This window comes from Lepidothrix coronata, unplaced genomic scaffold (genome assembly GCF_001604755.1).
Source record: "Lepidothrix coronata isolate B3197 unplaced genomic scaffold, Lepidothrix_coronata-1.0 Scaffold53, whole genome shotgun sequence".
NCBI lineage: Eukaryota > Metazoa > Chordata > Aves > Passeriformes > Pipridae > Lepidothrix > Lepidothrix coronata.
The window spans coordinates 786,003-799,741 of NW_016690233.1; the positions used below are offsets into that span (position 1 = coordinate 786,003).

Consider the following 13,739-nt stretch of genomic DNA (forward strand, 5'->3'; position numbering starts at 1 on the left):
CTTCCAGTATTCTGTTCTACAAATATCTTTTGCCTTGTCACTTCACTGTTCCTTAACTGTTGGGGACTGTTACTGGTTTCCTTGGCACTTTCAGAGCAGAAAAATGATAACTACAAAGGCCATTTCTTTTCCCAGTGTCTTTTTGAAACAATCATGAGAAAAGATCTTGGAAGCATTTACTGTATGAGTGGGGTTTGTGTTCTTCAAGAGTGACTAAACTTTTGCTACTGAGAATTTGAAAATCCTGATGGACTTGGAAACCCTTTGGAAGTCCTCTGTCACTGAAGCACTGAACGATAAAAACTACGTGGCCATGTAAAGGGAAACACTTTGAGAATGAAAGTAAAAAAACCAACCAACAACAACTTTAGCTTTCACTGCATATACTGCAAAAGTAAATTTTATTTTTTAGTACATGTTTTTCTATCCAATTTTCTTTCCACTCTAATGTATACTAAAACAAACCTAATACTTTTCATACAGTTTTAATCTGGCCTTCGCATGTGTTTGAGTGTGCCCTAGAAGAAGTCACAGCAAGTGGTTTATTTGTGATTTTTAAATAAATGTGCAGAGTAGCAGTGGAACAAATAGGTATCATTAGCTCTGTTCTTAAAATTGTGTGCAAAATAACTAATCTGTCTCCCATCTCACAGGAAAAAGGCATTGTAAACAGGTTCTTTATTATTTATTGAAAGTTGAGAGCATACTTGTGTTATGTGAGCAAGACTTTCTGCTGAGGTGTCCTGGTTTGAGACCCCTAAAATTTAATTCTTGAGTTCAAGCCCCCCTCCCACATCTCAACCCAGTGTGAGATGGGTTTTCCAGACACTACACAAGACTCAATTTGGGGGGGAAAGAGAATTATATTACAATTGCTGTAAAAATAAATATTACAATGCATCATATGCATAATCTTAACTATCTCTCCTATGATAAATCAGTATTTACAATGGATCAATCTCTTCTGCCTCCAATAAAAGTCCAGAAGGGAAAAGGAAAGATCCTTTCCACTCTCAGGGCAGCAGCCTCTCTTCTTCCATGCAGCAGCTGTAGCTGGATTGTTGTAGCTGGATCTCTTTCCAGTACACACGAGAGGTCTACTCTTGCCTTCTCAGCCCTTCGGCTCCAATCGAAGGTCTCTCTCTCTTCCGTGGACTGTGGTAACCAGGACAAAGGTTCACCTCACCACGTCATATCACGAAGTGCAGGGATCTTCGTGACGGTCCCTTTCCTCGGGGGATTCACCCGAGTCAGAACGTCTCGGGCAGCTTTCAGTTGAAAAGCCTTTGCCTCAAGAGTTCTATCAGAGCTCCTGTGCTCTGTCTCATAACTGCCAGCTTGGCAGCAGCAGCAGGGGAGGACAAGGTCACCCTCTCTGCATTCAGTCTGGCTGTCCCAGTCCAGCTCCGGGACGTCTTGAGCTTCTTAGCTCCTCTCTCTGGTGCATGCTGCACTCCAAGACTCCTCTCAAATAGCAGTCCATCTCCTCCTCCTCTCTAGGAGGTCTCAGAGGGGTTTGGGGGGGTTGTTTCAGTTCTTACCCCAAACTCTCTCTCTCTGTAGAGCTTAGTCCTGCTCTGTTTCTCTCCGTTAGAGATCTCTGTGTCTTCCTGCTTGACCGCAGGCTGTCTCTGCTGCATCTTATCTCTTTCTGGCTCTCTGCCATGGTCTCTCTGTTCACTGCTGCTCTGCCGCTGCTTTTCAGTATCTCCTGCTGCCCACTCACAGTGGAGAAAAACTCCTTCAGCTTTCTAGCTACAAATATTTGGCCCAGTCTAACACTGTTCCAAGTTCCTACAGCCCCCCAGCTAGGGCTCAGAGGGGCCCAGCCCTCAGTGGGGCTCCGGGCCCCTTCTCCTCGTGGCCTTACAACAGGGCCACCTCTCTCCAACAACTACAACATCCTTCTTTTCCGGTCTGCTTGTGATATGTTTATATTTTGCAAGAGCGCTTATTGGCTCAACCCCAAGGGACACCACCCCCTCAGGGGTTACTATTTTTTTTAATTCCAGGGGGAAAACTTTTTCCCCCAGCACATGAGGGCAAGTACTGACCTCACATATAATGAGAAGCGCTGTTTGCTCATTTACCATAGTAAAGGTTTAAAAGTTCAATTAAATCAAATGCCGCTTATTCACAGCCTTAAAAAAAAAAAAAAAGGAAGAAAGAAAGAAAAAGAAGGAAAAAACCCCACTGAACAACCTAGTCTGTAATTAACAACACTATGATGAAGATTGAAGGTTTTATGTTGCCTGTGAGAATGTTGTAAGTAGTATCACGTTGAATGCAGAACATGTTCTTAGTTTATGCATGGGCTTAGTGTATAGAGATATTATTAGCTTAGTGTATAGCAGATATAATTGTATACCCATTGTCTGTGACATATAAGAGAGGAACAAAATTAAAAATACTTAGCTGTATGGTAAAAGTCTTGGCCACATGGGAAGAAACATAGTCAGTGAAATAATGTGGGGTCCTACATGTTTGTAGGACTTCATGAACACCAATGTTATAAAATGCTGGTATTTTATTCACATTAAAAAGGGGTAACTAATTCATACCCCATCAGATTCTCTGTTTTAGTAGCTGTTATTTTTTTTCTTCGCATTATATGTTTTACAGCAATCCAGTTGCTGTGAGCAAGAGTATCCTCAGAAGATAGAAATATCTTCTTTTCATTTTTTTAATATTATAAAGTTAACAAGAGAAAAAGACCCTTCTATCTGTAAAAAATATTTTCTTAGCAAACACAATTGGTAGCTAAAATGTATGCAGAATAAATCTCTGTTTATTCACTCTGAAAGAAACTTGAATGGTGACTCTGAGCTTTACAGATCAATGTAATTGCCACATCTCAGACAGTTGCAGGGGATGATTGCTAGAATAATCACACGGGGGTTTTTAGTTTGCGGGGGATTTATTCCTTCTTATTTTGAGGAGGATACAATTACTTTAAAAATCATTGGTGCCTCAATCTTCAGCGTTCTCACCATTGCAATATCTGTCTGATGAAGTGAGAAAGACCTTAGACTTTGAAGAGTTTGGAAGAAAAATACGAAGATAAAAGTACCTTATTCGTTCACTCCACTTTACTACTCTTTCTGCCAGCTTGAGAAAAATTGGGTCTTACTTTAAAGCCTGTGTTAGAAGTGGTGGTGAAAATAACCCTCAGTAATGTTTTATTTGTGTAATTAGATGTCTGATATTGCAGTAACTCTGGATGATCCCATCCTGTTCTGTTCACGATTCCTGTTTTGGCTGTCATAGTCTCCAGCAAATGCGCACAGAAGAAGAAAATAATTTTAGTAAAAAGATAACCATGTTTTCGTTCTTTTTTCTTTTAATTGCATCTAATTTAAGGTAGAGGAATAGAAGAATCTGTTTTCTTTCACTTCACTCTTTCTTCTTTGGTTTACTATTAATTTTAAGCGTTACTGTTACTGGCTTATAAATAAGTGCTAATGACATAACTGCGGGCAGCACAGGAGAAACAGACTGACATGGATCTCCTGTTTTTTCCAGATGAGGATAGGCATTCACTCAGGTTCAGTGCTGGCTGGTGTTGTTGGCGTAAGAATGCCACGCTATTGTCTCTTTGGGAACAATGTCACCCTTGCAAGCAAGTTCGAGTCAGGAAGTCACCCACGCCGCATCAATGTCAGTCCCACCACGTACCAGTAAGTCCTCTTAGCCTTTTCATAATCTGTCTTTCAGCCTGTTTTGAGTTTGATCTTGTAACATGCTCTGTCCTCAACACATGAACTTCAACAGAAAGTCATCAAGGCACCAGGACAACTGGAAAGAGGTGTTACATGGGGATGTTCGTCTTTCTTTTGCAGGTTTGCATCAGAATGTGCAAAGAAGTCAGGCAGGGGAGACGAGGAGGCACAACAGAACAGCTAGCCATTTCTGCCTAAAATAGCATGTAACAAAAAAAGTGGGAGATATTTCCCAAAGCACGATAGTTTTGTGCACTATTACAGCTTTTGGCTAAGGATTTGAGTTCCACCCACTGAACACAGTTCATGAAAGTAAGGACATTCCCATTAGCTCAGAAGAAAGTCTCTAATTTTGCCAGTAAGGCCAAGCTTTCAAAGAGTTTTTATGCTTTCTTGAAGACAAAATTTCTTATTTAGCACTTTAAAGAGACATATTCTTAACGTAGGAAAAAAGATTGAAAATGGCAAAGCATTATCCCTATTTCTTTGAAAAAATTATGCAAATAGAGAGAAGGCTTGATTAAATCGGGTTATGAGGAACAGCTCCTAAAATAAAGTGTTCCTTATTGTTCAAATTTGACAGTTTGATTATTAGAGTTTCTACTGATTGGACTACAGCTGATGTACTCACTTTTTTTTGGCAGATATCAATCTTGCTCTTTTTCAGTGTTTTATATCCAAAGTAATTTTCTGAAGTAAGATTTTGCTCAGGTTTTGAAACTGAGTGGTAAATCTGTATACAGTTGTTGAAACAATATTGCTTTTCTTTAGTTTTTTTCCTATTCAGAACTGTGAATATCAATTTTTTCCTATACTTATCTACGTAAATAAAAATTTCAAGTGGGATTTCTTCCTCCAGAATTGAAGTGTCTAGTGTGCTAAAATATGAATCAGTCAGAAACTAAGGTTAAAAGTAATTAAACTAGTGCATAAAATGGCATTCTTCTGAAGATCACATTCACTTGAGATCAGATTTTGAGAATGGAGCAAGTGTAGCAAATTGAACAAGAGGCAGAATAACTGAATAGGCTTTCTATCATAAAGTGAACAGACATAGATTGATAGAGTTGTCTGGTAACATGCAAGAGAAAGACCCAATCTACTATTGTTTATAGAAAATGTTTTCATTTAAATAAAAATAAATTCAATAAATATATAGGAAATTTCTGTTTGCAACTTGGTGTCATTTGAAAAGAAATTGTCCTTGGGACCTTTCAGATAGCGTTCTACTGCTTTTGGTTCTGGTCTTCCACTGTGGGATAGGAGAAACCCTGTAAAACATTGTTTGAATAATCAGCATGAGATTGTTCACCAGTTGGGTGCCAGTTATAAAAGTTACAAAGTAGCAGGGCCTTTGGTGTTAATTTTATACAAATGAAGGTATGTGTTCTGGCAAAAAGCAACCAAGGCCCTATGACAGGGACCTGAACTTTCCTTGAACAGGATCAGTTCTTAAAAAGAAATGTTCTCCAACCTGAGGTGGTCTTCAAGTTATTCTGAAAGTGCAGTGCATACTTTTTCAGAAGAGATCGTAGTACTTCACAAATGTGGTTCAGGGGGGTGATTTCACTCAAGGCTATGGTGTTGCTTGCTCATATTTCTGTCCCTGAGAGAAGAAATTGGGGAGTTAGGCAGTTTTGTGGAAATATCATGAATGTACATTTGGGGAACTAATGATCACAAAACTCCCTTCTTTTCACGCTGGAGCCAGAGTCACTTTCATGTACGAGTGCCAGTTCTGTAGAGTTTGGTTATGAGTGATATGGCACCTCCTCTGTGACACACAGATTTGTGGTCACTGTTGAGCAACCTGATCTAGTTGATGTCCCAGCTCATTGCTGGGGCATTGGACTAGATGGCCTTTAAAGGTCCCTTCCAACCCAAACTATCCTATGATTCCATGGTTGCTTTTTTTTTTTTCCATCACATAAAAAGTTTGTTCTGAAATCTAGTTTGTGGGCTTCTATGTGGAGTTTGTTAGAAATCTGTGCTTTTATGCTGCCCTTCATCTGACTCCTAGTGCACTGTAGCACAGAGAAGATGGATTCTCTCACCTCTACCTGGCTGCCATTGGTCATACTGTACCATAGCAAGTCAAATGTGGGTAACCTGGGTTTGGAGAGCATTCTTACTAGGTCCTAGATAGCATAATATGAGTCAGATTTTCTCACCCTGTGTGTCTTCCAGGTTGCGTCAAAAAAAGGGCTATGGGTTTTTTTCACTTCCCTTTAATCCTAGAAATCCAGTAGGAATATGACCATTTGTTTCAAGATGGCCAAATTTTCACCTTATATGACTATTATGTCTATGCTTATCTTCCAGAAAGTTACAAATTTAGACTGTTGCTTCTAAAAGAGAAGACAATAGAAAAGTAGTTGGCATTGTAATAATGCTGTAACATAAAATTGCAAAACAAAACACAGCAAAATATGGAATTATTGGTATTTATCTGCATTTTTTGTACTCTGTAAACAATCTGCTGTTATGTGCTGAACAAATTCAGTGCTTGATTCAGAGAACTTTAAGTGCAAGTAATAAACTAAACACATGATTACAGGTAAAGGAAGAAAAAATGCCAAAAAAATATGTTTGAATAAGAGGCAGTTATCGTTCAAGGTAAATGGCTAAAAGTAGTGATGATCAGGCTAGGAGCAATTTTATATTACAGGCTTCAGAGATTACATGAGAAGATAAAATGAATGTGCATGTGGCAACTTGAAAGGACTATTTCAAACCATACCTTCTGGCATGGTTGAAAGCTTGAAAACAGACAGGGAAAAAGTAAAAAAATGACACTGCTGACACAGCAGCCAGGAGAGACTGCAATTACAAAATACTCTAAGGAGCAGAATTATTTGGAGCTGCCGAAAGTGATCTAGGAGATTTGAACGTAATATCCTTGTACTGTCCAAATAAACAAGTACTGATCTGATACATCTTTATATTACTTTTCTTGAATATAATTTGCACGAGTACACTGTACACAAATAAAGTGATTCATTACAAACTGAAATGCCTTTATATTTGACTTTATGTTCTATTAAATGCTTATATTTATTATACTATGCTGCTGTGTACTCAGTTAATATTTCTATTATCTAGGAAGCAATGTTTTCCACAGTACATAATTCTGCAATCAGTATGAAAATAGCAGAATTTTCGATTAAATGAAACTACTGGCATACAAGTTTTGTGCTTATAAAGTATGCAGATACTAGAAACTTGTCCAATACTTGTCAGCTTTTGTTTTACAGTAAAGTTTATGCATCATAAAGCGTCATTAGCATTCAAATAATAATCACACTTCGGAATACCTATTATTGATTTCAGACACTTCTCTGCAAGCCTGTAATCTGCTAAGTAAGAATCATAGTCTAAAATTATAAATACAAGATGTGATATTTGTTGCCTAGCAGCAACAGTGAACCTGGGGCAGCCTCACTCCAGTTACACCTGCCTGGGCAGAGCTTTGCAATATGTGAAACAGTGCCTTTTAAAAAGGCGAACTTAGAATCTATTGAATCTGAAACCTCACTTCTGTTTGAAATATCTTGTTCTCTAAATTCAGACAGGTCTTTTGACAGAAGGATCACAGAGCCCTGTTTGCTCTGAATCACTGAGCACTGTGAAATGAAATCACTGGAACAGCACTGGTAAAACTTCGAGTGGAACATGTGGAAGCTGGAGAGGAAGTAGAAGATCTCAAACTGGTCTCTGTTTAAACATGTGGACAGGAAGGAATAGGAAAAGAATCAGCTGCGGGTTTATTTAATTCATCCACTTTATCCTGAATTGAATAGAATTACCCTATTTTCCATACTCAGGAAGGAAGCACAATGAGATTTACAAAACTATTGAGCAGAGAAGAGAGATTAAATATTTTTTAATTCTTTGTTTCAGTCTTGAATAATTATTTTTATGGGATATTAATATAATATACCAACATTCATCTTGTTTTCCTAGTTGTGTTGCAATGCAATGTCTTGAGATTTCTAAAGCAGTTTTCAAAAGCAGGTAAACACAATTGTTGCTATTTATGAAGTTTAAAAAGAAATTATTTTTCTTCCTGATCTTTCTACCTCTGGTCTTTTCCATCATGCATTTCCCTTGTGGAGAATGTGCTTCTGAAATTAAGTGCTGCATACAGATACTTTCCATTATCACATGCTGGGTGATACATCTGGGATCTGAGCTTAGGGAAAGTTGAACAGCCTGTATCCCATATCTTTATCTTGATTTAGGAGAGAGAGCAACCCAAGTGTACCTCCCTATTCAGCTGGGTGAGGTCACTCCGTGTTCACTTGCCTAAATTACTCCTCAGTCTTTAAAATTGATTAAACCCTGCAGAATTTATATATGTTTTTAATAGTTATTTCACAGAAAGTTGTATGAAAGAAGTTTTAGGTAATTAGAGAAGTATTTCTATAAACTCCTTATAGATTTTTTCTAATCAAATTCTTTTTCTTACAGCTTATGTCTATTCATATATATTACTTTTCCTTCAGGTTATATCTATATCTACATCTATATTTTTCTGCCTCGTATGGACAAACCAGTGGGTTTGCTCTCCAGGAAGGCAGTGCATAGTTTCCTTTGCTGTAGTGTGTTTTATTTCTTTTAGAAATATTGTTCAAATTTGATCTATACAGACTCTGATTCAGATTCAGTCTTTTCAGATTATTTTGGAGCATTCTTTAAAAAACTGTTTGTTTTTATGTTGTTCAATTAACTGTGTATGCTTTCAAGAAATGTTGAGGGGAAGACAATTTAGTTATGGACAGAACTGGTACACACCTTATACATGGACAGAAAAAATTATTGTTAGTCTAATTACAGTATTAAAAGTGTAGACAAAATGTGCTGGCTTATTCTCGGGTTTCTGTTCCCAGTGTCATCTGCTTCCATGAGGCTGCACTCCCCCGTAGTGGGTGTGATTATGGTCCTGGGGCCTCTGCTGCCCAGCCATGCTTGTGCTTGTATTTTTATTCAAAGTCCATAGGTAGTTCACTCTACACAGAATAATCTGTGTGTGAGATCACTGTTCATTAGTTAACAGTGTATGTTACACCGCAGTTTCACACAGCTAATGTAAAGCTAAAATATGTTTAGGCAATAGTCATCTGACAGGTACACAACTGCTAAAACTACAAAAAGCTCAAGCCTAGACAAATCCAGGCAAGTCCTGAGGCCAGCACTGTTACATCAATGCAAAGCCTGAGGCCTTTTCCTAGTGATGGCGCAATCCTGTGCACTGAGCCTTTTTCTCTAATGTCCCAAACAGAGGGCAGAGACCCAGTATTCTTTCTGCTTAGATGGGTGAGAAACAAAAGTATTAAAGATCAGAGACAGACACTCACCATGCTGAGCTACATGGAGTATACAGTATATTCCATTAAAAATCATGGCTAGTCTTTGATAACACCAATACATGAACTTCCGTAGTTAAAAAAGTAACAAATACAATGTGCAATTACTTAGATAGAGACATAGTTAGGGGTTTTTTTTCTAGTCTCCCGGTCTTTCTAGCATGCATAGAAACTGAGGGAGAAATTCAAACCCACCAAAGTTTAAAACCAAGTACACTGATTTTTGGCATTACAATAGCAATTCTGTATCAGGGACAGGACAGTCCTAGTTGTGGGTATAGACTAGGGAATGAGAGGCTAGAAAGCAGTACCACGGAAAGGGATATGGGATTCCTGATGGATGGCAAGTTGAATAGGAGTGAGCAGTGCCCTGGCAGCCAGGAGGGCCAATCATGTCCTGGAAAGCATCAGGCAAAGTATCGCCAGCCAGTCAAGGGAGGGGATTGTCCTGCTCTGCTCTGCCCTGGTGCAGCCTCACCTCGAATATTGTGTGCAGTTTTGGGAACCACCACATAAAAGACATTAAGCCATTAGAAAGTGTCCAAAGGAGGGCTATGAGGATTGTGAAGGATCTGGAGGGGAAGCTTTATGAGGAGTGGCTGAGGCTGTTCTGCTTGGAGGAGACTGAGAGGAGACTACCACTTCCTCGTGAGTGGAAGAGGAGGGCAGACACTGATCTCTTCTGTCTGGTGAACAGTGACAGGACCCGAGGGTTGTGTCAGGTGAGGCTTAGGTTAGACATTAGTGAAAGGTTCTTCACCTGGAGCATGATTGGGTGCTAGAAGAGGCTCCCCAGGGAAGTGGTCACAGCACCAAGCCTGACAGAGTTCAAGAAGCATTTGGATGACAGTCTATGGCACATGGTGTGACTCTTGGGGTGTCCTGCACAGGGCCAGGAGTTGGACTTGATGATCCTTGTGGGTCCCTTCCAACTCAGTATATTCTATGATTCTGTAGTTTTCTGAATATAGGAACTCACTCATGAAGATGAGACTTTTTCTTGCCAAAATACTTTGAAATATTACCCTGTGATTTTTTCTATGAAAAAAAAGAGCTACAGCTTTTAAAAGCTTCTTCAAGGTTCCTACTAAGTATGATCCCATTCTCACACAGACCTTCTCACCTTTTTAAAATTGAGGAATTGAAAATAAATTAAAAAAAGGGATAATTCTCGGATACTCTTTTTGTCTGAAAGCAATAGCACTTCCACCAAGGAAGGGATGGAACAAGAATTTAGACAGTTTTAGAAGATATCAGGTTAGGAGAGGATAATGTCAAAGTTAATCAGCTGGAAATCAGTGTTTAAGAAATTCTTCCTCCCCTGAATCATCAACAAAGAAGATAAGCTGAGAGCAAACCTAATTTCAGACAATTTTTAGTAATGCTTGAGTATCCTGACCCTCACTGAATTGTAAATTGTATATTCAACCACTTGAGTGAATATGGGACAGTCTGGGGACATTTTTGGTAGAGTTTAAGCTGGAACATAATTTCTTGAAGGTGAAGGATAAGACTGTGCGCTTAGGGTAGACTGTGCTTTAAGACTTTCACAACAGGCAGTCCGACTTCATCACAAAAAAAGTGCTCTGAGAATGGTCCACAAGGTGAGGAAACCAACCAGAACTGGGTGCCATCACCCAGGAGATGTTCCAGACCAGGTTTTACTCTGGATCTTCCCTTGAGCCAGAGGGGAAGTGTAAAAATGGTTGCATGGAATAATGTGACTTGGTGGTCACCTGGTGTCCAGCCAAGGCCCCCACTCTGTGGCTGGGCCTCGTCCTCACTGAGGATGTGCACTATTCATTCAGCTGCTTGGCAGAAGTATCTTTTCGGGTTCTTTGTACCCATGAAAAGGAAGACAGGAAACTTAGAAATGGCTATGGCTGTCAGCTGCTACTGTTTTCTTTTTAACATCAAGAGAGAAGATTCCTGCAGAAAAATGTTCTCATTGCTGTGAACGGAGAATATGCAGATAACTTGTTTCTTTGGTGTATACACAAAGCTGTAAGAAATCAGAGGCGATTTCTGAACCATGATCTCATTCTTAGACTGGGAAACCAAGTTTCAGGACCAACACATTTAAGGAATTTTAAGAACCTGTTCTTTAAGTGAATGCTAACAAGAAACCATTTTTATCATGATTAAAATCTTTCTAATAGCATTATTCCATGAGCCAGAAATGTATTTTTTTTAAAAGAAGTATAAACTAAAGTTATTAGGATAGAATGTGATCATAAGTAGCTTCCATTAGCATTTAGTAAAGAAGGTTTTATGCCATGCTTGCTTGAGAGCTGAAATGTTATTCCAATAAAGGTCAACTAGAGAAGTTCTGAGGGTGAAAGCCTGAATCGAGCAGTGCATCTAATACAGGGTGTGGAGTCTATCACAAGCCACAGTAGTGGAGTAATCTCGAAAGGACTAAATGGTTAGTCATCCATCAGTCCTCGAGCATTTCATTGTAACCAAATTACAATTCAGCAAACAAATGAAAATAAGATTAATAATAAATAACACGCACTTTTGTTCTATGAGGAAAACTGTGTAAAATATCAATTAATCTCAGTGCCAACCCTGACCTGAATCAATGAATATATATGTTTTACAGTTTCGGACTTGTGTAACTGTCATTAAAATTAGATAATGTTAGGCTCTGAGAAGGAAACGATTGATTTTTAGTAAGGCCAGATGCTCCACAGTGAATAGTCAGTTTGAAGAAGAGTGACTGCAGTGAAAGCTTACAGATTTAGCTCAGAAAGTTCTAAGATTTCAGCCGTTGTGTGCAGAAATAGAGTTTGGGAAGCAGTGAAGTGAAGAGTTGTTTCAGTGTATTAAGCTTGTAGTTTGGAAGAGATGAAAAGAGAGAAGCCTCTGTAGGGGCTTCTGCAAACATTTGTGTAATTTAGAAAAGATTACATTATTTTGATCATAAAATTGACAATCTGGAAAATAAATTATGACCTTCAAACCACATGTTAACAAAGACCGCCACAGAAGTTCAAAGGCAAAACCGTTGTTGGATTTATAACCAAGTGATTATTTAAAAGCTGGAAAGAAAATGCCTTTGTATTTCAATGACCTCACACAGATTGTCTCAGCCAAGACCCATGAAAAGTACTCAGTAATGGAAGTGCCATTATATGTGCTGAGAATCCTGGAAAATTCTTCTGGCAACAGGATTTATTCATTCATTTACTTCCCAGAAGTCAACGTTCCACACACTAAATAAACCACCTATTACAAAATTCACCAAAATTAATAAATTCCTTCCCAGTGATGTTTTTGACCTTCAGTTTGATTGAGAGAAAGAATAAATATCTTGGGAGAGGAAAAGAAGAAGAATGCTTTCATATATCCAACTGTACTCAGAATTTACCTCTGTCTTGAAACTGCTCTTTTCAACGCAGGAAGCGATTGACTACCACTAACTTAATTTACTGGAAACAAAATGTATAGAGTTATTTTCTTTATTTTGCAAGCTAGTTTTAGGGAAGATACTTGATAAAGAAGCCCTAAATTTTCAGATCTAGCCAGATAGAGATTTCTCCACTGTGGAGAAGATGACAAATGGCATAATCACAGAATCATAGAATCAACCGGGTTGGAAAAGAACTCTGAGATCATCAAGTCCAACCCTTGATCCAACACTGCTGTAGTTACTAGACCATGGCACTAAGTGCCACATCCAGTCTCATCTTAAAAACCTCCAGGGATGGTGAATATCCACCACCTCCCTGGGCAGCCCATTCCAATGTCTGATTACTCTCTCTATAAAAAATTTCTTCCTAATATCCAACCTAAACCTCCCCTGGCAGAGCCTTAGATCGTGCCCTCTTGTCTTACTGGTAGCTGCCTGGGAGAAGAGACTGACCCCCACCTGGCTATAACCTCCTTTCAGGGAGTTGTAGAGAGTGATGAGGTCTCCCCTGAGCCTCCTCTTCTCCAGGCTAAACAACCCCAGCTCCCTCAGCCTCTCCTCATAGGACTTCTGCTCCAGTCCCTTCGCCAGCCTCATTGTTTTCTGGACCTGCTCCAGCACCTCAATATCCTTCCTGAACTGAGGGGCCCAGAACTGGACACAGTACTCCAGGTGTGGCCTCACCAGCACTGAGTACAGGGAAAGAATCACTTCCCTGATCCTGCTGGCCACACCATTCCTGATACAGACCAGGATGCCATTGGCCTTCTTGGCCACCTGGGCACGCTGCTGGCTCCTGTTCAGCTTCCTATCAATCCAAACTCCCAGGTTCCTCTCTGCCTGGCTGCTCTCCAGCCACTCTGTCCCCAGCCTGTAGCACTTCAGGGGTTGTTGTGGACAAAGGGCGGGACCCAGCACTTGGCCTTGTTGAACCTCATCCCGTTAGAATCAGACCATCTCTCCGGCTTGTCCGGGTCCCTCTGCAGAGCCCTCCTGCCTTCCAGCAGATCAACACTCCCCCCCCCAACTTGGTGTCATCTGCAAGTTTGCTAATGGTACACTCAATCCCCTCATCCAGATCATCAGTAAAGATATTAAACAGGACTGAGTCCAACACTGATCCCCGTGGGACACCATTAGTGACCGGCTGCCAACTGGATGCAGCACCGTTCACCACCACTCTCTGGGCCCGGCCCTCCAGCCAGTTCCTAACATAGCACAGAGTGCCCCTGTCCAAGC

The 13,739-nt window shown here is 39.8% G+C and overlaps 1 protein-coding gene across 1 annotated transcript in view; it reads left to right on the forward strand.

The window, feature by feature from the left end:
* The window catches only part of GUCY1A2 (guanylate cyclase 1 soluble subunit alpha 2), a 151,382-nt gene that overhangs the window by 119,281 nt on the left and 18,362 nt on the right, over positions 1-13,739 (forward strand). Inside the window, exon 7 of the mRNA XM_017816044.1 lies at positions 3,523-3,677. Coding sequence (XP_017671533.1) covers positions 3,523-3,677 — 155 coding nt within the window. The remainder of the gene's footprint in view (positions 1-3,522; positions 3,678-13,739) is intronic.